The sequence below is a fragment of the Mus pahari genome, chromosome 5 (assembly GCF_900095145.1).
Source record: "Mus pahari chromosome 5, PAHARI_EIJ_v1.1, whole genome shotgun sequence".
NCBI lineage: Eukaryota > Metazoa > Chordata > Mammalia > Rodentia > Muridae > Mus > Mus pahari.
The window spans coordinates 160,775,187-160,798,273 of record NC_034594.1 but is presented as its reverse complement, the minus strand read 5'-3'; the positions used below and the strand labels follow the sequence as shown (position 1 = coordinate 160,798,273).

At 43.1% G+C, this 23,087-nt stretch overlaps 1 protein-coding gene across 1 annotated transcript in view; it reads right to left on the bottom strand.

The window, feature by feature from the left end:
- The window catches only part of Ush2a (usherin), a 678,886-nt gene that overhangs the window by 116,128 nt on the left and 539,671 nt on the right, over window positions 1–23,087 (bottom strand). Inside the window, exons 52-55 of the mRNA XM_021198607.1 lie at window positions 20,454–20,651; window positions 19,591–19,745; window positions 15,966–16,164; window positions 1,179–1,286 (exon numbers count right to left, since the gene is read on the bottom strand). Of these exons, the coding sequence (XP_021054266.1) occupies window positions 1,179–1,286; window positions 15,966–16,164; window positions 19,591–19,745; window positions 20,454–20,651 (660 nt within the window). The remainder of the gene's footprint in view (window positions 1–1,178; window positions 1,287–15,965; window positions 16,165–19,590; window positions 19,746–20,453; window positions 20,652–23,087) is intronic.

Genomic DNA, 23,087 nt, shown 5'->3' with positions numbered 1-23,087 from the left:
TCAGTAGAAAAGTAACGAACAAGTGGTTTGACATTCTAACACGGCAACGGACACCGTGGTGCTCTTTAGAGACTTATTCATGTTTGCTTTCACTTCTCTCCGTGTAAAGAAGGGCAATAATAAAGACCTACAGATAGCAGATCCCTACCACAGGCCACTGAACAGATTTTCTTCCATAAAGTAAATGACATCACACACCGCAGGCCCCTACCCATAGGAGCTCAGTGTCGTCATGGGGTTGATCATTCCAGATTTTTTTCCCTACGTGTATATTTATCACTAGAAATGAGTGGAGTCTGCTGTGTGCCTTTTCACATAAAGTGTGCACCCTCCAGCATCTTTTTATGGACAGACCACTGTCTTCCCACAGTGTGATTTTATTTGGCAATTCTCCTTTCCGAAATACTTAAGTTGCTCTCCACATTTTGACATTAAGCAAAATGATGCTTCCGTAGGCATCCCGACACAGGTCCTTTCTGCATGTGTGGAAGAGTTTCGGGCATAAATAATAAAAACCTAACTGCTGTGTTAAGGAATTAAGGTTTTAAATGTATAGACATTACTAATTTATCTTCTAAAGAGGGGAGAATCTCTCTGTACAGCCCCTCAAACAGCCTGGTGGTATAGCTCACCCATCGTGTGTGTGTGTGTGTGTGTGTGTGTGTGTGTGTGTGTGTATACGTGCACGCGCGTGTGCATGTGCGTGTGCATAAATCCCTCTTCCTCGGGCTCCACCATAGCCTGTCTGCTCATGTGATAGGTTTTAATCTCTTCCTCAGGTTATATTCTTTGCACATACACCTGGTAATTATATTATCTTTCTTTTTGGTTGTAATTTCCTGAAAGCAGCAACTATTTTTGTCACCTTTAGCAGTATGCTTGGCACTGCTTAGATATTAAATGGTTTAATACTTGAATTTTTGAGGAGCTTCATATGCAAGTATGTATTGTTTATTTATAAAAAAAGCAAACTTCAATGACTTAAAGAATTTCAAATCATTGATCATGACTGGCAGCAGAAGGCTTACTTTAACCCTGTAGGATGAGGCGACATGGGATACTATTGTATTTTGTCGCGCCAATTTTATTCCTTCTGCCTTGTTTGCTATGATAGAGTTTATAAAGCTAACCAAAATAACACAGACTTTTTCGCCAAACCCCAGATATGTCCTTGTTACCTTGAGGGGCAGCCTGCAGAGTCTGACCTACAAAGGGCTCACTGGAAGTGCATCTGACAGATGTACAAACCGCGAGTGTGAAGCTGTAGTTTGTGTATGGCTGGAGACCTAGGAAGAGACGACAGGAAATGAAACACAGCGTGAGAGGGTTATTCATTAACAATTAAGCACCGGAAGTTACATGCAGAGTTGTAGAAGTGCTCTTCGAACATTTAAGACTCTTCTTCAAAACATAGGCTTCATGTTACTGGAGCTGGAACCCACACAGCCTCACACAGGCCAGGCAAGGACTCTGTCAATGATCTTGACTCTCTAAAGACAGAAACGTCCTGCGCAGTTATATTGATCAGAAGTTCCTGGATGCTCAGCCATGGGAGGTGCTTCAACAGTCCCAGATTAATAAGTCACCCGTCCCAGATCTCCCATATGAGATGTGACTGAAAACAGCCCCTCTCCTGTGTCAGAACATCCCCCAAAGCCCATTCCATTCTGAAGAGCATCGGGGCTCTCCTTGTTTTGTTTGAAAGTCCTTCCTTACATTGTGGTGAAATATCCCCTCCCCCTCCACCCTTGGGGAACCATAGAACAAATCTAATTTCCTTTCCACATTACTTGTTCTTTAAATATTTGTAGACAGTTACAAAATCCCCCTGAGTTTTCTCTTCTCTAGGCTAATCACCCCGGGCCCTGTGACTGGTTTTCCTATGAAGAGGGATAGAAAACCTTTGAGTAGCTCTGTCCCGCCTAGAGCTGTAATTAGGAATTACTAACAGCAGCACTTTGGGGGAGGGGGAAAGACAAAGTAAGAAAAATCCTGCTGCACTTCTTCACCACTGCACTTCTTCAGCAGGTATATCACAGGGAGCCTTTGCAAGATTGTGTTGGATACATTGCTCTTGTCTTCACAGGTAGATAGAGGATATTTCAACGAGGGTACTTATTTACTTCTTTTGCATTTAGAAAAGAATACGGCTCAGTAATTCCCCAATAAGGCCTTGGAGGGAACAAAGAATGACTTGATCTATTTATGACAGAGTTGTCCATGGTTATATGTCACTGCTCAGTGGCTGATGACCTTGGCCAAGTTACCTGGTTTCTCTTTGCCTTGGTCTACTGATCTGTAAAATGGGGAATCACTATAGCATGTAGCTTATATGAGAAGATGAAATGGGATGCCAGGTAGTATTTTATATCACCAGGAGTAACATTAAGGCTCTGCAGCATTCAACAAGATGTATATTAAGGCTTACAAGCCTTCTTTTCGATTCTTGAGAAAATTTGAACAATACCAAAGTGTTCTTTTAAAAAATAAGCTAAAAGACTAGTGCTTTGTCAACAGTCAAATTATCAAGCTAATTTAGAGCACCTACTTGTAGCTAATATGTGTGTTTTCCACAAACTTCCAGCTGCATTTTTTTTTTTTTTTTTTTTTTTTTACAAATTTTATACATTCAGTGGTGTGGCTCTTCCTCCAGATTTGCTCCCATGTCACCCCGTCCCTTCATGTACATTATTGCTTGAGCACTACATTTTTTTAAAAAACAGATTTCTGCCACTCTAAATAATATACTGATTCCTTTTTATCCCCTGAAATAATTCTCTCTTCGCACAGCCTGCATGCAGTGGGTGTCTTCCTCTTGCCTTTCTTGCTATGGCACAATCATCAAAAGAGCCAGGACTTTGTTTTGCCTGTTAGTGTATCCTCCCAATGCTGATGGCACACACTAGGTGCTTGCTAAGTGAATGGAGGAGTCGGTCCTTGGATTCATTCAGGACTAGGGTGCTGCTTTGGGTTCTCTGAAGAAGCAGTGGCCCGAGGCAGCTGCAGCGGAGAGGCTTCCATCCTCAGGGCCTTCCGTGTCTCCTTCCGGACTCGGCGATAAGATGCAGTTACTTACTTGATTATAATCTTCCATTTGGTTACTAGAAAGGATTTACATAATTTTGATATTTACCCGATTTTTAGATAAAAAAAATATGACTAAGGATGTAAGTAAACCATTCCCAAATCATATAGGTTTGATAACAGCTTACAGGAAAAAGCTAAGATAACAAAATGTAAGAACTCAGGGAAAACGGAAGGAGATATCTAAGAACCAGAACTGCAGGTCACAGTGGCAAGCTGGTTCAGCCTTGTACTGTCTGGTTTTCTATTCTGCTTTTGAAACCTCCTTTCAGCTTAATTGTTTTTTTTTTTCCTCATCAGAGCACACAGTCTTTGCACATGGGGATGCCATCTTTGCAAGCTTTTTGGCCTCCACTCCCTAACAGGGCCTGTTGTGAGTTCAGCGTTAGTTTATGTGAGAACAGCTCCATAAGCAAACACGGCAAGGGTGAAGCCTGTGAGATGTGATGCCAGTCCCACCCGTGATTGCGCCAAATCCTTGTGGTTCTACAAGTGTTTCTGTCCACCGTGTCTCCTTTGCTTTCCTGTACATTCTCCTTGGTTTGTGAACTGTCTGCTAAGCAAGAATAAAAATCGATGTAATTTACAAATAGTAAAGTTTTCTGTCCTTTTTGATATAAGTCTGGAAGGCAAAAGAAGAGACACGTGGGGCTGGAGCAGTGGATCAGAAGTTAAGGGCACTGCTGTTTTCTAGTTCGAGTCCTGGAACCTCTGGTAGACAGCTCTGGCTGCTTATAACTCCAGCTCCAAGGGTGTTTGATATCGATGGCCTCACTGGGCACATGCATGCCCAAACACACACAGATATGCATATTTAAAAATAAAATGAATCTTTTCTTTTCTAGTAAAGAGTTATTTGCAGGCAATTTATCTTCCAAGAGTGTTTTCCTAGAAAATCAGGAAAAAAAAAAGATAGCCCCACCTCTCTTTGTCCTCTTTTGTTCTGGTTTGTCTGCTTTCAGAAGAGCAGCAGGTGTTAAGGATGATTTTAGAATGGATATCAGAAGGGAAAACGCACTGTTGGGGGTGTGTGTGTGCCAAGGCTGGTGAGTCAATCAGGTATTTGTAGCATAGATGAGGCTCCCAAGAAAATTCATGACTGTGAAAAAGAAACTGTCATTTCTTTCTGAGATAGCAGGTCCACAAAATGAACAAACATTATTAATATTTCCACTGGGAATACTGGGGTATTTGGAGTATTGAAACTTGACTCCGATATCATACCTTAGAGATGAATGAGTTCCAGAGAGACTGTCCTAGGTGGGTTTATTTTGCTGGGATGACTGAAAGTTACTGAGGAAGGAAAGGATTTATTTCATCTTACAGGTTAGAGTTCACCATCACGAGAAAGGGGCTCAGACAGGAACCCCAGGCAGGAACTGAAGCAGAGACCATGGAGGAATGGTGCTCTCTGGCTTGCTCCCTTTCTTATACATCCCAGGTGCAACCTGCACAGAGATGGCTCCACCCACAGAAGCCTAAGCCTGTTAACACCCCCTCAATCAGCAGTAAAGAAAAGCCCTTGGAGATATGACCACAAGCCAATCTGATGGAGGTAGTTCCTCAGTTGAGAGTTCCCCAATGCTTCACTGGTTATGTCTAAGCTGGTGTTGAGCTGACAGAGACTATGACATACACTGAAGACCTCAAATGTGAGAAGCCCAAGTTCATAAGCTCCTAGAAGAAAATACAGGGAAGACACTTTAGGAATTTGGTGAGGATGATGATGCACTGGCTATAACCCCAAAACACAGGGAAGGAAAGCAACAGTGGGCAGGCCCAGCCTCCTGCCTCTTCAAACTGTAACACTTCAGCAGAGCACAGAAGCCAATCCACAGCACGAGAGGACAGCCTCAGAACGGAGCAAACACCCACCAGCCCTTCATCTGACAGGGCCTTGCTATCTAGAGCACAAGAGGAACTAGAAATTAACAGTGAAAACTAATAAAAGTCCAGTTAGCCTGGGCAAACAATTCAAAAGGCCAACTGGAAAAAAAAAAGATCAGCATCATTACCCGTCCTGGAAGCACAAATCAAACCTTAGTGAGCTCATAGCACTCTAGTCAGAACAGCTATTATAGAAAATGAGAAAATAGAAAATACTGGTGAGCAATAAAGACAAAGAAATGATGTTGGGAATGTATATAATTGCTACCACTATGGAGAGAACAGACTGATTAAACATATGACCCAACTATCCCATTGCTGGTTATACACACACACACACACACACACACACACACACACACACACACCACAACACAAGGACAGACAAGATAAATTCACTATATGGAAGATCCATTGTGCTTGGATACTTATTGTAGTCTTTAAAGTGGTCAAAACATGGAATCCATTTCCATGCCCTTCAATGAGCAAATAACTAAAGAAAACATGTTTATCAAATACAATGGACTGCTACTCAGCTGTGAAGAATAAAGCCCTGCTTCTTGAAACCAAAATAGATAGAACTAGAAAACATGTTATTTGAAATAAGTAGGTATAGTGCCATGATTTGAATATGCTTGACCCAGGGAGGGGCACTATTAGGAGGTGTGGCCTTGTTGGAGTAGTTGTGTCACTGTGGGTGTGAACTATAAGACCCTCATCCTAGCTGCCCGGAAGGCAATCTTCCACTAGCAGCCTTCAGATGAAGATGTAGAACTCTCAGCTCTGCCTGCACCATGTCTGCCTGGATACTGCCATGTTCCTGCCTTTATGATAATGGACTGAACATCTGAACCTGTAAGCCAGACCCAATGAAAGGTTGTCCTTCTAAGAGTTGGTGTTTGTTCACAGCAGTAAAACCCTAAGACATATAGGAACATCACATGTTCGCTTTCATATAGGTAAGTAAAAACCAAAACCAAAACCAAAAACAAACAACCAAAACCCAGAGTTGTCCTAACTGTAAAATAGTCATTATTTGAAGTTGGAATGTGGTGGGAGTAGATAAAAGATGTTATTATCAGTGTATACAACAGGCAAGTAAAGGAATGTCATGTTAAGCATCATTATTCTATAGGTTATTACACACTGAAATAAAACAAAATAAAATAACAGTACATATAGCACCAAGGTTTAGTAGATATAATAATGGTTTTGTGATATTTGTAGGCTTTTCACAAGAGTCCCCATGGTGAATGAAGAACTGGTTGAAGGGCCAGAAATGACAGGATGGAAGTCAGGGCCACAGGGATGAGCCACTGTCTGTGGTCTCAGTCTATCTCATTCCTGGGACTTTGACCTCCAGAGCTTGGGCTTGCACTTGAAGTGTGGGGATGCAGAAAGGGTTGTGTGAGCCAAATGGAAGAAACACATTGGTCTGTTTCTGCTGTTGGCTGCCAAGATACCACATACCTTCACAGGGCCCAGAATCTTCTTTACAGAAAACCTTTACGTTTTCTCAGGGAAAGCAGTCTTTTGTGCATCATCAGGATGTTAGCCTTGCTTTCAGTTGACCCCACATGAATTGAGACATAGAAGGAATGACCCAGGCATAGAGCTTCATACTGGCTGTCTGTGCTGGCAGCTCAGACGTGAGTGTGTGACATCAAGCAACAAAATGTCAGATCCTGGACAACGACTCCTGGGTTAGCTGCTGGAACTTCCTTTCTCCCAATGTTGGAGTTTGGCAATAGACTGAGCTCATATGTAAAGAAACGTGGCCTCCTGTGGCATGGTATCACTTGGTAGCCTAGGATGAGCCTAAAGTTAGCACAGAAAGTTACACTCTTTTGAGCCAGTGACTGTCTTCTTGTCAAGCGTGAGAGACTGGAGCATACTACTCGTTTCAAAAATGAGCAATGTTACATATACAGGGGCACGTTCCACATGAGACCACATACGTTGCACACATTACACATGGGCATCATGGCGGATATAATCTGTTAGGTGTGTGGAGAGTTTTACCCTGACTATTCCCCACATGGGAGTTGTTATTCCTGCTTTGTAGACAGTAAAGCTGAAACTCAAAGAACAGAGTGGAGGGGCTGGTCAGATCAGACCCAGGGCGAACCCAAGCTAAGTGCTAAGTTCTTGCATCAAAGAGAGCTAGAGGCACTCAAGTCTCCCAGTGATGGCCTCTCCCTCTGACGATTCAACACCACCACCAAGGCAAGAGGATGCTAGAAAACACTGCAATTAACCGCTCCCTTAGAAAGATTATTTTAGTCAATAACTCTAATTGTATGCATTTTAGCAGCCCTTCAAATGAAAGAAATCTGTTGAATGGATGGAGTTCAGATGGAGAAAAAGAAACAGGACTCGGTGTTGTTCCCCCTGACCCCGCTCACACGCCCAGTTGCACCTCTGCTTTTACTTCTCTTGTGATTGACCGCTACATCAGAGATAAACTTTAGAGGGACTGCAATTATAATCAAGAGAATTTATTATGAAATTATATGACCAGTGCCAGAAGGTGCTTGCTGGCAAGACTAATGACCTGAGTGTGATTGCCAGAACCCATGGTGGAGGGGGAGAGCTAATTTCTAATGGCTATCCTCTGGTTTCCATTATATATAAACATTAAAACATGTATGTGCCCACATGTATCACATATTCAGAAATACATACAATAAAAAGTATAAATAGCATAGCTAAAATACTAATGTGTAATAAGCCTACTCCTTTTATGGTTTCCATGGGTATTAACAGACTCGGGCCCCCTTTGATAATTGTCTTTGTCTGCTCATTTCACAGATAATGTCCTAACCACAGAGTGGTGGAGGAGGCAGGATAGGATCACAGACATCAGAAACTGCTGCAGCTTCAACAGCTGGATTGAACAAGGTAGACTGGAGCTGTTGAGTCAGGCACCTAGTCCTGATAAGGAGGGTGACAGCTTGGGTCACTCAAAGCCCAGAGTAAGCTCCAGTAATAGAAAACACCAACGTGGGTAATTTATCTCAACCCTTTCCTTTTGAATACTATTACAAGTCACCTGCAGAGGCAGGAGAGTGGCAGTTAGAAGCTCAGAGACTCCAGTTAGACTGCTGGGTTCTGACAGTTACCAACGATCAACCAAGGCTACAATCGAGGAATTTGTTCTCCAGGTGTCTCTCTTTTCATACCTGAGGCTGTGGCAGTGATTGGTTAGCTGCCAAGTTTAGCTACAGATGAACTCAAAGAAAGTCACTATTTAATGCACCATCCTTAGTATGTTTTAGATCTTGTGGGTTTCTTTTTCCTTTTTTCCCTTTTCCTTTTTTTTTTTTTTTTTTTTTTGCATTTAAGAAGGCTGCTTTAAATAGTCTGTAGTGAAGGAAGCATCAGCTGCTACAGGGCATGGGTGATTTACATGTACCCAGTGACCTTTGCTATCAATGACTCAGTAGACCTCAATACAATCTACACATTGCAATAGGATTTGCTGTCATTTTAAGTGAGCCCCCATTGGTAGTCCTTACACTGAGATATATATGTGAAATATTAGCAACAGGCAGTGAAAGGGCACGGCAATTGAAAACTACTCATGAATTGATCAGGACGTGGAGAGGGGAATAAAGAGACGTCTCAAAGGAACCATTCGGACTGTAACTTAATCCTGAAGTCGAAGAGGAGAGAGAGAAAAGAAAACATCACTCAAGCGCCCGATATTGAATGGGAAGAGCAGGGAATGGCATCCCAGAGCAGAGAAAGGCAAGCCCAGGGAGACAAAGCAGGCATTTAACAGCTCAGAATAGCAGAGATGACGGGGGTGAATAATTCCCTGAATTTCCCTACAGGGAATCATGTTCTCTTTGAAAGGAGAGGGGCATCGTATAACCAAACTCATTATAATCACACTTCCAACTCACATTACTTTCAAGAGTAATATGCGTCAAAAAGGGACTGGAAAAAAAACCCCACCGATGGTTCATAAAAATATGATTTGGCAAAGAAAACCCATGTCGAAGTTAGTTACATTTGTGATACACTCTAGAACGAACAGCTGGCTTCTGGCTTTTAATCTCCAGATGCGTCGTCAGGAAAAGGCGTTTTGACCATTATGACTTCAGATAGAAAGCGCTACTTCAAAGCATCCAGACCAGGAGGCAGTAACGCTATCTGCTACTTTCTAAGGAGCTTCCAGATACGTGGTATGCTCTTCTAAAGGCTGACCGGATGAGTCCGGGGGAGGTCTGCTGTAGAAGCGCTCCAGATGACAATGATGTCAACACGTTTCCAAAAAGCTTGGCTGAACATGGTGGCTCTCACCTTTGATCCCAGTACTAGGGGAGTAAGAGTAGCCAGGTCTCTGTGAGTTCGAGGCCAGCCTGGTTTACATAGCTGGTCCCAGGCTAGCCAGGGTTACATGGAAAGACCCTTTCTTAAAAACAACAACAACAAACCCTAAAAACAAACAAAAAATGAAAATCAGAAACACCACCAAAAACCTTGAAAGAATTTGGAAAGTTCATCCCATGGCGATGTTTAAGGAGACTGGTCATGTTTACTCTAATGTATGCATTTGTTGGGAGATCACAGTAGGTATAGGTGGTTTATTTATGTTTTGGTAGTGCTGGGGATTGAACCTAGGGCTTCTAGCTTGCTTCTTGGGGCTCTGAAACTGGGCTATAGGCCCAGATCTCTGCTTGCTTTATATATTGAAGTAGGCTCTCCAGTTTTGTTATGTCCAGACACACACAGATAGCAAGGGACAGCCAGAGCCACTGAGACAAACCATGATGTTAGCGATAGCTTAGGTACCAACCTTGGAGCACTTGGGGTTTGGGTGAGATGATTGTATTCCTTAGAAGCTAGCATCTAGGCAGTCCTTGCCTTTGGTTCTTTGGGCTCAATACTATGGCCACTTGCAGGCTTAACAGAAAGGAAATGAGTGGCTGATGCTATGCTATTCACTTTTCAGAGCAGGCACTAAGCAAGTTTTCCTCAGCTTTGGAAAAAGAAAATGAAAATCAGTCTTTACGTTGATTTTCACAGGTCCGACACTCACTGGGTTGTATCATTCCTAGGGATTTATTACCATGTCAGGACACATGCCTGCAAGGCAGCAGCTACTGGTGGCTTGGGGGACATGGTCACAGTCCTAGTTTTCTCTGTGTCTGTGTCTGTAAAAGAGGTTGCCTGTCTGTCTGTGTGGTTTGATATCAGGGTGGCTGGGAGGTGTGGGTGGACTTGCTCAGAGGCCCCGGCTTCTTCCTGAGCCTGTCTCTTCAACCACTCAACTCTTCTGCTCCTGCTATCTAGAAATCCTCAATAGTTTTTGAGTGGGGAGGCCTGAAGTTTTACTTTGTAACAGGGCTTGCAGAATGTGTAACCTGTCCTGTCTTAGATTCAGATATTTTTGAGAGTGGGGCTTTTATCTGCAATGAAAACAGATATAAGCTTTTATGTGTTATGGTTTTCTAGTCAATATTTACTCATTCAAGAAATGCTCTGGGGGCTGTCCTGTGTTGGCTTGGAAGGTAGGCATGGTAGGCACTTCTACAAGCCCAGTGCTGAGGAGGTGAGCCGGGAGGATCAGAAGTCTAAGGCTATCTGTGCTCATGCAGCAATTTTGAGGCCAACTTGGGCTGCATATATGAGAACCTTTATTAAAAAAAAGAATATTTTTAATATGTGAATTACTGTGAACACAGGACAAGCAGGTAACAGAAAGCTCTTTTCTCTGTCCCTATAAAGATTACCTACTAGTTAAGGTATAAACAAAAAAAAAGTTATATATTTGATTGTCCCCCTCCTCCCTGTTGTGTGCATGCATCTCTGTGTGTGTGTCATACACCTATATGTGTTTATGTACATGTGTGTGCATGTATGTGCATATATGTGTGTATGTGTGTTTACATGTGTGTATTTATGCAGAAGTGTGTATGTGTATGTATGTACATCCATGTGTGTGTATTCGTGCATGTGTGTGTGTATTCATGCACATATGTGTGTACATACATCCATGTGTGTGTATTTATGCATGTGTGTGTGTATTCGTGCATGTGTGTGTGTATTCATGCACGTGTGTGTGTGTGTGTGTGTATGTGTGTGGTCAAAGGACAACTTGAGTGTCAGTCGTCACCTTTAACCTTGTTTGAGGCCAGGTTTCTTGCTGTTCACTGCTACCCAGCACCACCCTAGTTGGTATTGGGCTTCCAAGCCCCTTCATTCTCTCCCCCATCTCGCTGGATACGGAAGCACTGGGGTTACAGATATATGCTACCATGCCCAGGTTTATGTGCTTCCTGGGGATTCAAACTCAGGTCCTTATCCTCTGTGCCATCTCCCGGCCTGCTAAAATGTTATAAATACCCTGAAAGCAAAGATAGTTTGCCACCACACAATGGAGTTATCTGGACTCTTCACAAAGATGTTCCACACTTTGTCATACGGATGTTCAAACTACATTTTCTCTTCCTCAAAAATGGTGTGTATAATATTGGCTTCAGCATAATGTTAATATTCTACTTTCTGGTGTAAGCTGATTATCTAGAGTTTGTATTATCTAGCACAAAAGGCTTTCAGTAACTCTGAAGCTGATGGGAGAAGTAGTATTGACTCCTGCTCCCTACTTAATGGCTGGGTGTGTCTTCTCACTGCTTGGCAATAATTAGCAGCCCAGAAGTTAGCCATTTGGCAACAGTTTCCCCAGGCACATGGGCCCTATCAGACCCACTGCTAAACAAGATGCGATTCATTCATTCACTCTTCTCTGGACTCAGCCATGAGGTAATCCTTTCCCTTTCACTCTATTCCTAAGACAGAGGCAGGTTACAGACGCCATAGCTGCCATCCAAGTGTTGTGTGTAGGACAGAACAGTGGATGAATTTAGTCACAAAGGATCTGGGAAGGTCTCTATTGACAAGCTACCATGTGCTGTTTGCATTAGTGACTATGAGCTGGAGGGAACTGCTATCTCCTGAGTCCCGTGGGGTTCAGTGTGTGGAGATAGCAGACATTGCCTCCAGTTTACTTAAAGCATTGATAACACCTCTAAATAATTAACTTCGGACTTCCTGTCTTCAATTACTTAATGCGTTTTTTTTAAAAAAAAAAATCTTGAGAGGATTATAAGCAATTTATGGGTTTCGCGTGCTGAGGGCCTTCGCCACTAACTATTCCCACAAAGCATTTACAGGCTCATGTTTCCGAGGCTTTGAGGTAATTAAAAGTAAGCATGGAGACAACATGGCTGTGGCGAGGTGCTGGCAGTCCCTCCTGCCATCCCCAGGACCACGATCCTTCAGGCTCCAGGAAGGCTAGCACTACAACTTCATTAGAGCCCTGTTGCTGAAGGGTTTGGAAATGAAGACAAATCGAAATGTTTATTTATTTCAGGCATCTTAGACAGCCTTTCAGCAAACATCCATGACAGGCTGGGAAGTAAATTCTAATATTTTCCTCCACTCCATGAACTCAGTAAAATACCCATCGCTTCATAAAATAAATGCTCACCATGGACCTGGCACCCCGTGGCAGAGATCGCACACCACACTGTGAAGATCCTGGGTCAAGAGATATTCATGCCTTGCATCACTTCTGTTCCACAAGAACTGCACGTAGCAAGCTTTGAACTCCCTCTCTTTAGGGCTTTACTGCCCAGGTGAAATTTAAGGCAGACAATGGGCCAGATACTCTGGAGACTCTCACAGCAACCCACCGCTGGTCTGACTGCGGAGAAGAACTGACTGTGGGTGCCCAACCCTATTAGACACATCACTCAGCACCACATGAGCCCTCCACTCAACACTAGGGCATATTGTAAAAGTGGGACAGAAAGACTCTAAGAGTCAGATCACCAGAATGTCTGCTGCCAGATAGTGTCTTCTACACACACCAAAGAATCTGTACCCAAAAAATTTCAACAAAATGATCACCTAAGCAGGACCTGCACAGTGAAAATCCCAATTGACCATCTACTGACTTCCCAGTGTGGATGGGGGAAATCTCACAAGGCCCAAGCCCTAGATGAGGAGCTGCAGGCAATGAATGGTTATGGAGAGATGGAAAATCAGATTTCCCTAGGGAGGACCCTCCTGATAGGTTATCCAGGTAGTCCGCTCCACATACATGTCTGAGCAACAGTGAGTTCAGCAGGTGGTATTAATACATACATATGTGTACATACATATATGTAAAAATAGTAACTAAAGAAAATATGGGAGGAGTTTGGGGAGATGGGAGGTACTGCAGTAGGCAGAGAGAAAGTATAAATGAGGCAAATATAGACCCATGTAGGAAAAAAAATCCCCCAAAATAGTGAAATATAAAATAGGACCTCTCAAGAATTACTTTCACTTTATGATTTTTGTAAAGGTTTAACTTATATAGGAAAACTTTATAAACCTGATTCTAACATAAGGACCTCTGGCACTACCGCGAGTGTATAAATTCCTCTTTGACATGAAAATATTGATTGGGAATGGCAGTGAAAGGAAAGATCAGAGGAGCAAAGGGATTTAAAGAGAGGACTTTGCAATTATTTTATAATTAATGAGGCCATCCATCCCATGGCTTTGTACATTATAATTGGATTTGGTTTGCTGGCATCTCAGAGTCAGTCTCTGATGCAAACCAATAGGGTTGGCAGCGATTCATGGCCAGGCGACCTGAGAAGATAGAGACTGCTGGGCCACTGTTCTTCAGCGTTCTCTCTCTCTCTCTCTCTCTCTCTCTCTCTCTCTCTCTCTGTGCTGATCCACACCATCACACCTTTACCTGGCTGCCTTCCCTCTGGCAAGGACATCTTAGAGGTCACAGTGCTAATTAGTTGACTTGTTAATTGTTTTCTGTGAGAAGAGAGTGTGCCTAGAGTTGGCCAGTGCCTGTGTTTGTGGAGGTCAGAGGTCAGCGTCGAATGTCTTCCTCGATTGCTCTCGTCTTTATTTTGGGTCTTTCACTGAACCTGGTGCCAACTGATTTGGCTACACCGATTGGTCAATGAGCTCCAGGAATCCTCCTGTCTCCACGCTCACTCCCCAAGCCAGTGCTAGGATTACACTTGCATGCCACCTTAGCAACTGGCTGTTTTCTTTTTAATGTCAATACTTGCACAGTGGCACCTTCACCCTCTGAGCCATCTCCCCAGCCCTCCCTCACACTCTTATTTGAAAAGTTTTATGTATTATCAAGACGATAACCATTGGGTAGCAATTGGCACACATGTATATGTATGTGTATGTGTATATATGTGTGCATACACGTGTGTGCATACAAGCACACACACATACACACACACAGCATTCTATTTTCTTTAAAGACTAGTAAATGTTGTGAACACTCTGAGTGGGTGAGTTTTGTTCATCTTTTAAGCACGGACGCTACAAACTTCCCTCACTTACAGGGATGTGGGGAGGAGCAAATGCGTCAGAATGCAACTATTCTTTAAGATGATGCAGCCGTTGGTAAAGGTGAGGTTTATTACACAAAACAATTCTCCAGTTCAGCACTTGTGCTTACTTTACTTCGAGTGAAATAAGATGTAAGAAACTGGCTAGACCACTGAGCTGATGAAATTGTTCCCTTCCCATGCTATCTCAAGGTCGGCTCACGATCTCCAGATGTGAGGTAAGACGTGCAGGCATGCAGGCACATGCTAAGCGTCTTCCTAGGACCCATGGGATCCCTGAAAAAAATCACCGGAGCTCCTGGTCAGTCGAGGCTTGCTTAGATGGCAGAAAATCATGGAGCTTTCAAACAAAGTGCCGTGCACGGAGTTATTTTTTCCGTGGGTGAGGCATACATTTTGGCTCCTGAAAACGCAGGCATATCTTTCTAGACATTTCTGTGATTTTCTGAAAGTTTTGTTATTTGTTCAACGAATGCTTTTTGAAAGCACAGAGCTGAGCAAAAAGAGGTCATTGCTTCGGGAAGTCTTAGAAAGACGTGGAAAAACAGTGACAGTTTGGAAAACCCCGGTCTCAGGATCTCAACTTCAAGATATGTTTGTAGTAACTCAGTGAATCCCAAGAATAAACTAGATGTCTTTGTCTCCAAAAGTGTTCCCCTCCCCCCAATAAAACAGAGCTAAGAATCATCTCTGCTCTCTTAGGTTTGAGACGAGAACTGAATTAGTGCACGCCAGTGTTTAGATAGTGTTTGAGATCTCTTAGCATATCCACCCCCAATTCCCTCCTCGCCCAATTCACTCAGCTCCCATTGGCCTGCTAACCATGAATTTAGGTATAAACAGTGTAGCACTTATCAGACAAGTCAGGTCCCTGCTCTCCTGCAGCCTACATTTGCCAGTGAGGAAGGCAAAAGAAAAAAAAAAAAGACAAAAAGCAAGTATTAAACTGCCAGGTGGTATGATTAAATTAAACAAGGCGATAAGGAAATACATTTTTCTCTTCAAATGAAATATTCAAGCTACACACATTAATAGTTATTATGATCACCAGGAGTGTTGAGCTAGCATTTTGCTTCTGCAATGCACTATTGTAGTAATGATGACAATATTATACATAGTCAAAAATAATACAATCGTTACTAATGAACAGAAGTAATGATGACAAGAAGTTCTGAGCAGGAACTGTCAATGAGTGAGTGCTAGGTATGCCTCTACGGGCTGGCTTTCTTCTACCTCCTCGCCCTGACTTGGCTGCCTGAGCCCCACTATCTGTGACTATGTCTCTGAGGAATGAAAATGCATCATACTGCTTGTTTAAAAAAAAAAAAAAAGACAAAATAAAAGTTAATCCTGACACAAGCCCCCTCTCAACACACTGCTTATCAAAGCCAAATGTAAATTATTTCTGAAGTTCTCTGCTGCCATGGCTTATTGCTGCCAGTGTGGGCTCTTCGATTAGCATGGATAAGTGGGACCTGACCATATGTCAAGAGAATGTGTCCTTTCAGAGTGACCTCATATATCAAACGCACACCCCTGGGAGGCTCGCCCCAACCCCACTGCAATGACAGCTTCCTCCAGTAGATTTCCCGTTTTTGTCACCTGTAACCGTATGCTGCCTCCTGTCACTTGTGTCGGTGTAGATGAGCCCTTTCCCATCCAGCCAGAGCTGGTATGCTTTAATGGCATCTTTCATTTTCTCGGGGACACTCCAGCTGAGGTGTAGAGTCTCTGAGCTCTGGGCTGTGATGTTTGGTGGTGGGACACTCTCCAGGATTCCTCGGGTGCTGGCAGCGACTACCTGTGAGCACGGAAATTAAAGGGCCGTTTATTGCCATTGTCCATGAGCAATCCTGATCAATGAAAATGTCGCTTTTGTTTTAGAGCCTTGCTGTCTGGCTGGCATATCATTAGCAAAGGCTGGGAGAAGCGGTCCCTCCCCACTTTCCATTCCTTCCCTCTCATCCTATTTAAACAATGAAATCTGACCTTGAATACATTACATAAGTCTCCAACTACTATTTATCACAACAGGTCCGACAACAATTTTGAAGGCAGAGTGCAGCTCTCAGTTTAAACAAGTGCGACCCGCCTGGCAGACTGTCTTCCTAGAGAACTGTCTTCCATATGGCCCATCAGTGTCTTTGCATTTTAACAGCCTGATTTTGTAAAGTTAAGCATCAGTAAATATGGAGCAAAAGCTACGTCTGAACTTGCTTGCACAGAGCAAGCTTTAAGTGGCACAAAGGGCAGACTTCCCTGTATTCTTCCTGAGAGGACTGCATGCTATTTGCACCAATGTTCTAGAAAGAGAACCAAACCTAGTGAGAAGAAAGAAAATCAGCTAGTTGCTGAGTCAATGGTGTCAAAGTATGGACCAAGAAATGGATGTCAAAATATGTTTACTCAGAACCATCATTGCTTGCGGTTGGGGATATGTTTTCCCCCAGGGTGAACCTGATTTCATGCTTTAACCAATTGTTCTGGCATCTGGTAGACCTAGGCCCTCTTATGCACAAATACAGAACTGTTCAAGGCCTGTTCAGACCATAACTTTCATTGAGCCAATCAGCTGCCATCTGTCTGCATGGTGGTGGGCTCAGTTATCACTGTGGCTCTGTTGAACAAAACTGCCCAAGTGTGTGGTGGTGTGTGAGTCAGATTCAGGGTGTTGTGTGGCTCCTGCAGAGCCCACTCTCCTGAAGTCTTAGCCTGATGAAGAGCTTTAGAGCCATTCTGTTGGCCAGGGTGTCCCCAGGCTGCTTCCTACAGAGCCGGCTTCTGTAAGATGGCACTTGGTTATTTTCCCGGCATAACTCTTTGTCTCGTCTTAGTCTCTTCTTTGGAGTTTCCTTTCTTCTTCGTTCTGAGGCAGTCTCTGTCATTCACCACAAGGTGCTCTGCTTCTGTTTCTCCCTAGTGCCTTTGATGATCACATCTAAACCTACTGCTGTAACTTCCTGCACAGATCGTCCTAGCAAGTCCATGTCCTGGTCTAGCCTGCAGCATTTTTTCATTTACAATGACAAATGATATCTGCCTCTACCTCCCTGCTATCTGCTCTTTCTCTTAAATAGTTTTGAGAAGCTTGAAGATAATCTTTTTGTTTTAACGTCTTTGTTTCTGCCTGGGCCACAGCAATTGCACCTACACATCGCTGAAGCCACATACTTTAAAAATAAATGTACCACTCTCCTTCCTTCTTCTCTGGGCATCCAACCCTTGATATTGTAATGCGGCATTGTCATCTACCAAGTTTGTGCTTGAGAAACACAGACAAAAAAAATGCCACAACACTTCATAATGCTGTAAGTAGTTCCTAGTTTAGTCTTGGAGCTCAGTCACAGCAACCCAGGGGTGTTAATGAACACAAGATGCGGGCTGCACACAGTTGTATCTTCTGTACAGAGTTCACATCAAATCCTGCGTACTGTGTCACCTGCATCCTGTTTTACCTTTGTCATTTTTCTTTGAGATGCTGTTGTGTAGCTGGCCCCAAACTTACTGTCCTTAAAAATGACTTGAACTCCTGGTTCTCCCCCTCAGGAGGCTGGGATTGCAGCACATGCCTGGTTTCTGGAGTGCCGGGCTGGGGACTAAACCAGGGCTCTGTGCAAGCTAGGCAAGCACTTTACCAACTGACTACATTCCCATCTTCTCATTCTAATCCCAGGAACCTAAATCTGGGCCTTTATTATTCTGTAGCAAGGCTGCTAGTGAAGGCTGAGGTCACTTATCCACACAGCACATACATACACAGTTCATACATTGCTTTTTTAAGGGCGAGCAAAGTTTGATGACATGATGGTGAGAGGCCAAATCTTCTAAGTTCAGACTCCATTCTAGAGAACCTGACCTAAGTTTGAACCCAGGTAAACCAACAGGCTGATACCAGGTAAACCAACAGGCTGATACCTAACATTAGTTTCCAATTTGCCCTCCTCCCCGCAACAATACAGGAGCCTAGCTCCAGTCTCTGAGCTAATCCCCAAACAAGACCAGCATCTCCAGGTGATTCCCCCAACAAATCTGTACCCCAGGTTACAAGACCACCCCCTGCCTAATGACCACCAATACAGAGGGGAGTAAAAATTAAGTTTATGATATGACTCCCAGCACCAGCCAATTATATTAAAGGCCACAGTAGCTTTCCAATTAGTTGCTTGCACTTCCTGCTTGCTACTTACTATAAAGCCTTGCCCTGACAGACACTCAGGGTTCTTCTCGCCACCAAAACTGCCCTGCATAACAGAAGTGCATTGTGGGGAGGGTCCAAGCTAGCTCAAATAGACTAAAGGCCCCGCTGTGAGCTGCCTCAAATTGGCTCCTGTCTGTTTTCTTGGGGGAACACTAACATTCCCCCCACCACACTGCTGTACTACAATATTATAAACTGATGAGTAGTTTTGGATATTTTACAGCTTTGTAGAATTCTATTGTCCTATTCCATTCCCTGCCACTATAACAAAATGCCTGTGACTGAGAAGCATCTGAAGAGATTTCTATTTCTGCCTCAAAGTTCTAGAATCTGAGAAGTGTAAGACTGGAGGGCCACATGGGGGAGTGGGGCATCCCTTTGGGAAATAGAAAGGTCCATGGGTGTGTGTAAAAGCAATAGAACTGGAGAGGTGGCCTCAGAATAATCTGCATCAGGGTGGCTCATCTATTCCTGTGAATGTGATGATGCACTCTGTTGCCTGCGAAAGGAGATTATTATCCCTGTGCCAGGGTGGAACCATTGTCACAAAGTACCTTTCAGAGCTGCCACTACTCTCGATGCTTGCTCTTGGTTTCTTTCAAAATTGGAATTTTTTTTTTTTTAAACCCCAAATTTCTTCTCACACCACATGAGCTCTGTGGACTTAGGATGTAAAGACCTGGCACTGAGTGAACATTTATTGGGCATCAACTGTTTACTTGCATCAACACCAACCCTCATCATGAGACTGGCTGGGGCATTATCATGGCAACTGCCCAGAGATAATCACTGGGAGTGGGCTGTAAAAGAGCCACTGATGATTAAGAGTTTACTGGTCTTTAAAAAAAAGCACTGATATATGGTTAAGTCTCTGTAAGGATCTCCCCTGTAAGCGTCAATAACCAATGGCACAGTCTCCTCAATGCCACTCTGAAGAAGACATGGTTTTCTGGCTTTGGAAATATCATGCCCAAGATGTTCGTTCACACAGCCCTCACCCTGGACCTTGTTTAGGCGAGCTCTTCTCACCTTGCGACTGACGGCACAGCCAGCAGCTGTGCAAGCCTTCAGCTGGTATGAGTATTCCTGGAGTGGCTGAATTCCCTGCTTGTCTGTGAAGCTCAGTGCTGTTCCCTGAAAGCGCTCCCTTCCGTCTCGAAGAAGAATATAGTGAATGATAGGACCTGAAAGGCAGAGCAGTGCTGTTGTGTGTCATGCCCTTTTAAATGCCAAACAACATGTATTCCATAGAACTTTCCCAACTACATTTCTTTATGCACATGCATATGTGTATGTGCGTCTGTACACGCATTGATGTGGAGGTCGGAGGTCAGAGGACAGAGGACAACTTTATGGAGTCATTTCTCCCCTACCATGTGGGTCCCAGGGATCAAACTCAGGTAGTCAGGGAAGAGAATGTCCTCTAGCTACTGAGCTGTCTCAACAGCCCTGTCATAGAATTGTTAAAGAAATGGGATACTGTAGCATTTTTAAATGTAACATGTTTTTTATTTGTTTCTTTGTTTGATCAAGTAGTTCTCAATTATACTACCAGAGGGAAGAGGAATTGCAGAACAGAGCTATTTATGTTTATCTCTGTTCATGTCTAAAAGGATTTACTTTCAACAATAGGACAATTTTGATTTCAAATATAATCTGCTTATTTGAAAGCAGCTAAGGTAGGTACAATGGTCTGGGAGGTTTTGAGTTATTATTTTTAGCATTGTTATTTATTTTGTCTCAAAACAACGAGCAATGAGCTGACACAAGGGGTTTTCTTTTATCAGTAAACATTTGCCACTGATGGAAGTCATGTCAACGTGTAATACACCCATTTCTAAATGGTAAGAATGTACAAGGTTAGTAGTTCTATTTTTGAAGTAGCTCAATACCATTTGACTGCTTGGGCTCTTTCCACTGTAAGAAAATAGCATCTTCATGATTCCCCGTTCTGGCCCATCTAGGGGCCTTCACTTCTTCAGGCACATCTTCTCTTGTGCTGGCTTTCACAGATTGGCTGAATCCTCGCCCATAGCTGTTCCATGCAGAAACCCTATATTCATACACGGTGTTTGGCTTGAGGTCTCTGTCTGCAAGACAAAAATCAGACTCTAAGGGTCTTCTCTCTCTCTCTCTCTCTCTCTCTCTCTCTCTCTCTCTCTCTCTCTCTCTCTGTGTGTGTGTGTGTGTGTGTGTGTGTTCTGGTACCTGCAGAGGCCAGAAGATGTCATTGTATCCCCTGGACCTGAGTTATAGACAGACGTGACCCCCCCCCCCATGGGTACTGGGAAATGAATTCTGCTCCTCCATGGAAACAGTACAGACTCTTACCTCTAACCCCTTACAATCTAGATCTCTAAACATTTAAAACTAATGCTTATTACTCTTATTCATCTGTGCATAAATAAAAATACAACTTATTTTAAAAGCATGAAAAAAATGAAGTGTTAACTAGATGTGGAGATGGTAGTCACACAGCAAGGAATTTGTCATTTCTGGAGAGAAACATTTATAAAGAAACAACCTGGGTAACTCTTATACATTACTAAGTCCAGCCACAGCACAAGGTATAACCTTGGCTATCTCTGGAACACAGCCTCTGTGCTCTCAGAAAAACACTTCCCAGAAGATGTCACCTCAGTGATGCTGGTCTCTTCTTAATCACTGCTAACTTCTTAGCTCCAGCTAACCAGCATCAATAGTCCCAGTAATGCAAAGGTTTTGCTTTAGTAGTTCTGGTATCTTGTTAATCACAGCTGATTCTTCAGCCTCAGCTAACCAGAACTACAGAATCTTCACAATCAAAATAGCATTGGCCCTGAAAAGAGTCTTTAATCTCCCCTCTGAAGTTTCACAAGCCAGGCCTCCATCTTCTGCACTGTTCTCAACATTTATCTTCCAAGCTCTGACACAACATTTGACAGAGCTATTAACACCGAATGGATCTTCTGGCCCAAAGTTCCAAAGTCCTTCTACAGTCCTCCCCAAAACATGTTCAGGTTGTCACAGGAATACCCCACTATGCTGGTACCAATTTGTCTTAGTCAGGGTTTCTATTCCTGTACAAACATCATGACCAAGAAGCAAGTTGGGGTGGAAAAGGTTTATTCAGCTTTCACTTCCATATTGCTGTTCATCACCAAAGGAAGTCAGGCCTGGAACTCAAGCAGGTCAGGAAGCAGGAGCTGATGCAGAGGCCATGGAGGGATGGTCTTTACTAGCTTGCCTCCCCTAGCTTGCTCAGCCTGCTCTCTTATAGAACCAAGACTACCAGCCCAGAGATGGTACCACCCACAAGAAGCCCTCCCCCCTTGATCACTAATTGAGAAAATGCCCCACAGCTGGATATCATGGAGGTATTTCCCCAACTGAAACTCCTTTCTCTGTGATAACTCCAGCCTGTGTCAAGTTGACACAAAATTAGCCAGTACAAAGGACATACCCATAAAGATAAAAGAAGCTTAAAGAACATCTAATAAAGTGGACCAGAAAAGAAAGTCCCTATGCCACAGAATTATCACAAACACTAAACATACAGTATAAAGAAAGAATATTAAAAGCTGCAAGGGAAAGAGGCCAAGCAACATATAAAGGCAGACCAATTAGAAATACACCTGACTTCTCAATCAAGATCCTAAAATCCAGAAAGGGCCTGTATTGATGTCTTGAAGACTCTTAAGAGACCACAGATGCCAGTCTAGACTACTATCCTCAGCAAATCTTTTAATGAGTATAGATGGAGAAAGTAATATATTTCATGACAAAGTCAAATTTAAATAACATCTATCTACAGATCCAATCCTACAGAAAATTCTAGAAGGAAAACTCAAATCCAAGGAAGCTAACTACACCAATGAAAGCATAGGCCATAAATAGTCTCACATCAGCAAAACCTAAAGGGGGAAACACCCACGCACCCCACGACCACCACCACCAACTACAACAAAATGATATTAAGAATGAACAATCATTGGTTATTGATATCTCTCAATATCAGTGGACTCAATTCCCACATAAAAAGACACAGGCTAACAGAATGGATAAAAAACCAGGATCCACCCTTTTGCATACAAGAAACACACCTCAACATTAAAGATAGACATTATCTCAGAGTAAAGGGTTGGAAAAAGGTTTTTCAAGCAAATGGACCCAAGAAACAAGTTGGTGTAGCTATTCTAATATCTAACGAAATTGACTTTAAACCAAAATTAATCAAAAAGACATGGAGAAAGAAATTTCATACTCATCAAAGGAAACATCCAGATCACATTTCAATTCTTAACATCTATGCCCTGAATGCAAGGGCAGCCACTAAAGCTTAAATCACACATTGAGCCTTACACATTAATAGTGGAAGACCTCAACACCCCACTCTCACCAATGGACATGTCATCCAGACAGAAACTAAATGAAGAAATAATGGAGCTAGCAGAGAGTATGAGTCAAATGGAACCTATCAAATATCTCCAGAACACTTCACCCAAACACTCAAACACACACACACACACACACACACACACACACAC